This window comes from Pinus tabuliformis, chromosome 3_2 (genome assembly GCF_031772625.1).
Source record: "Pinus tabuliformis cultivar Carrire ecotype Pingquan chromosome 3_2, CPIR1, whole genome shotgun sequence".
Taxonomy (NCBI): Eukaryota; Viridiplantae; Streptophyta; class Pinopsida; order Pinales; family Pinaceae; genus Pinus; species Pinus tabuliformis.
In genome coordinates this window covers 797,854,334-797,858,332 of record NC_142302.1, presented here as the reverse complement: position 1 = coordinate 797,858,332, position 3,999 = coordinate 797,854,334, and the positions used below count along the sequence as shown (strand labels likewise).

Genomic DNA, 3,999 nt, shown 5'->3' with positions numbered 1-3,999 from the left:
TTGGTATAGCATGTTGGCCACCCACATGAGGAAATACGCACCACCTTAGAGGGATGTTCGAATGACTAAGGAGGGAAAGTGAATTGCTAGTTGGAGGGGGCCCACATGGGAAAAGAGGCCTACGAATTATAAACAGAGGAGGCTCAGCCTCATTCGACATTTTTGGACATATTGAACTCAATCTTATTTGCTCTAGCAGCTTAGCTGGGTCACCTGCTGTTTAGCAAAAGTTCTCCAAGCAGATAACTCACCCTCTCTTCAGTGGACCACGAGTGCCACCCTAGTGAGGTTTCTTTCTATCATTTCGGGAGATTGCAAATGGATATTCAGAGCTCCCAACGTAGCCATCATTCAGTCAATGCGTACTCCAAAAAGACATAGTAGTGGAATACGCAGGAGATCATTCAGTGGCCTTCCGAGGAGCAATTGCTGGAGGAGTTTTGGAGAAGGTAGTACAGGGGAAGACTAGCCTTTAGGAGGATTTTGGGAGCTAGAGATTTCTATTTGGGAGCAGTGTGATTGCCAGCACTAAGGACCAGTGTAGGAATTCATCACTAGGTACACGTGGGGGATTCGTGGCTCAGTTGTGGAGTGAGTAATTGTTGAGAGAGATAAGGGGAAGTTCCTGACACTCCTTCAAATAGAAAAGTCGCATTCACCCATCAGCACATATTACTTAATGCCTCATGATTAATGAGTGATTACCAATGATATTAAGTTTAAAAGTATAAAGTAAAAGGGTTATAAAGAAAATAAATGTAAAGAATTATGTGAATTCTTAAAAATCAAGTTATATAATTATCTATCTCAGAATTTTAATAAAGTATGTCAATAAATTATTGAAGGGATAAATTAAATCAAAATAAAGTTCCTATGTATGAACTTAGGACATTTTAATTAAACAAATAAAATTTTAATCAAAGCAAAATCACACATGTCAATATATCCTTAAAAGAAAGATACGACTCAGGATTTTGAGGAGGTGTCGCTGAGAAGGGAAGCGGTGGGCTCGTTGGTGGAGGGAGCGACCACCGCTAATGAACAGTACATAAGGAGAGGCCGAAGCGGAAGACGGGGGAGGAGGAAGGAGAGGAAATTTATACATAACGAGAGCGCTGGAGAAGTTCTAAAGCATCTTCATCACAACATCTGTAGCAGACCAGGTAAGTACTTCATCAAATCAATTAATACAATTTCAAACTCTTTCAGTAATCTTTACAGTTTCAGTAATGGCTCTTTAACTTAGTACGGTCACTACATATGGTATCAGAGCCCGTCGTTCAAACCCTGCGACCTCACAGGCCCTACGCTCGTGTAAATTTTGTGGTTAAATTCTGCTGGGTAAAATTGTCCATTTTGAAGCTTGATTTTGTGAAGATTGATGAAATTTCTAACCTATTTGGTACTGGTTATCCCATCTTTAAGCAATTTCTGGCCTAGTTTGAAATAATTTAAAGGCAATTTAGTGGGCATCGATTCATTTTGAGGTTAATTTCCATGTTTAGCCTCAGAAATCCCGTAGTTACCGAGCGGAACCCTCTTCCGCTCAAGAGGTTGAACGTTAAATTTCATTGCCCAAGGAAGTGAGGATCCGAGGGTTCGACAGTGTCAAAGCAGCTGTCGCTGTTACCTCACTTGGATTTTAGACACACTATTTTCGTGAAATCGGTCCGAATCTGTCAAATACTGGTGTAATTTGCTTACGTTCTGCCTTCGAATTCGTATTTTTGATCATTTCGGCTCTGATTTAGGCACCCAGGATCTTCAAGACAGTCCGTGTTACTAAAAAAAAGACTTGCAAAGGCCTTAAGATTCTGAAAAATGCAGAGCTTTGAAGAATTTAGGAGACGCGGACAGAAGGAAATACAACGTGACGTGGTTATTTGACAATATCTGTGCTTTATTTGAAAGAAATTTGTATTATTTTCCAGGGTTCGGAAAATGGCCTCCGCCGAGGAAACATGCTGCGGCCCAAAGTTCTGGATTTATATTGGCATAATTGTGATGCTGGTTCTTTTCTCGGGTATGATGTCCAGTTTGACGCTCGGCCTAATGTCGCTCAGCACGATGGAATTAGAGGTTCTATCCAAATCCGGAACGTCGCAGGATCGCAAGCACGCCGTTGTCTAGATTCTTCTGCAACCCGTGGTCACTGTTGTGAATGAAAAATTGATGCCGTGGTTACTACTGGGAGAATGGAGTCTGGATGCAGTGGGTGTGCTCACCACTGCGGAAATGGAGTCAAATGGATGTTGTGGGTTCTTGCCGCCAACGAAAAACAAAGCCAAATGACTTGCGGCCAGTGATAACAAAGGGTCAACTCACATTCGTTTAGCCAAAATAATGCCTGTGGTGAAAAAAAAACATTTGTTGTTGGGTACACTTCTAATATCCAATGCTCTTGACATGGAGGCACTTCCTATTTTCCTAGATTCACTGGTCACAGCATTGGGTGCTGTATTAATATCCGTGACACTCATACTTTTGTTTGGAGAGATTATACCCCAATCTGTCTGTTCTCGATATGGTTTAGTTGTTGGGGCTGCACTGACACTAGTGGTTCGTGTACTTGTTTGGATCTGCTTTCCAGTTGCATGGCCAATAAGTAAGCTCCTGGATTTCTTGTTGGGCGCAGGACATGTTGCCCTTTTCCGCAGAGCTGAGCTGAAAACACTTGTGGTTTTGCATGGAAATGAGGCCGGGAAAGGTGGAGAACTGACACATGATGAAACAACAATCATTTCTGGGGCTTTGGGGTTATCCGAGAAAACTGCAAAAGATGCAATGACCCCAATTTCAGAAACATTTGCTATTGATGTTAATGCAAAACTGGATAGGTACTGTTGGTTGCAAAGCTGAAGGCATTGGGCGACATAGGCAGAACATGGAGAAAGTGGGTGAGGCTCCTCAGTCTCATTCTTGTATCCATGATCATATTCTGGAACAGCGCCGTCGGTTTGGATGCAAGGAGTATTCTGTAACTCCTCAGACATATGGGGATGAATCTGGTTTTATAGAAAATCACAGGAAAGGCAGGGAACTGTTGGTTGTTGCCAACAAGAACTCACAACTGAACAAAAAGCAGCCGATAAGGATATTCTTGAATTATGATGCAGTAGGACACTCATTGGACAGAGATTGTCGAAACATTGGTGACATTGTGAAGTTAGGAGAGCCGCCAATAAGCTCAACTCCCCGGGTCCCCGTCTGCGATCCACATGCAGAGCCTCCAGTTTATGGTGGTTGCTGGTACAACTACACTTCTATTGAAGAGGCTCTCAGAGATACCGTTGAAAGCTTGAAGGAAAAGAAGTTGCTCAACTTAGATAGCAATCTGTGATTTGCTTATACCTGGAACCCTTTTTGCTTTTAAATATGTGGTTATGCCACTTAGCTTTTATCTAAAATTCTGTTGAAAATTAGATTCATCTTCTATCAAACACAGAAATGTCCTTGAAAAATAGACATGTTCTTTACCTATTTTATTTTTGGATCATTTTTTAAAAACATTTAGGATGAATGTAACTTCATTATTCTTAGCTATTAACAAAAAAAAAAAACACATGCCTGACTTCAGAGATCAACAATGTTTTAAAATAGAGGACAACCTTTAAATCTTTGCTTAATAGAGGAAGAACCTAGGACAAGACCTAATTGCCTAGTCTGAAACCTCTATTCTGAGCTTGATCAGACCTGTGGAAGCTGAGATTTATTACTTGTCCAGTAGTCATTACTGTCAGTCCTCTGATGTGAAGACCGAGCATGGGTGAAGGACTAAGGCATACTCATCTGAGTTTATAATACGAAGTAAGTGAAGTTTTGATGATAACAAAGGAACCAAGGTCACTTTATTTCTGCATATCATCATATGAAGAAGAAGGCATACCATTTGAGACTTGTATTTCTAGTGTTGGCTTTGCCTCCATATCTCTGTGACATTGATGAGAAGAAGGAAACTTGTTTCCATACAAGGAAACTGAGGATTGGAGCCGTTAGGAA

The 3,999-nt window shown here is 41.2% G+C and overlaps 1 protein-coding gene across 1 annotated transcript; it reads left to right on the top strand.

The window, feature by feature from the left end:
- The first annotated feature begins 1,809 nt into the window (after positions 1 to 1,809).
- Positions 1,810 to 2,964, top strand: LOC149182999 (DUF21 domain-containing protein At2g14520-like). The gene is made up of 2 exons (XM_089418651.1): positions 1,810 to 2,120; positions 2,334 to 2,964. The coding sequence occupies exons 1-2, from the start codon at positions 1,942 to 1,944 to the stop codon at positions 2,857 to 2,859; spliced, it is 705 nt and encodes a 234-aa protein (XP_089274777.1). The 5' UTR covers positions 1,810 to 1,941; the 3' UTR covers positions 2,860 to 2,964.
- The last annotated feature ends 1,035 nt before the right edge of the window (positions 2,965 to 3,999 follow it).

What these genes read in the sequence shown, in the direction of transcription:
- LOC149182999 (XM_089418651.1), top strand. Translation starts at nt 1,942, where the DNA reads ATGGCCTCCGCCGAGGAAACATGCTGCGGCCCAAAGTTCTGGATTTAT. An exon ending in TCGCAGGATCGCAAGCACGC is followed by an intron (nt 2,121 to 2,333) that starts CGTTGTCTAGAT and finishes TCACATTCGTTT; the next exon opens with AGCCAAAATAATGCCTGTGG.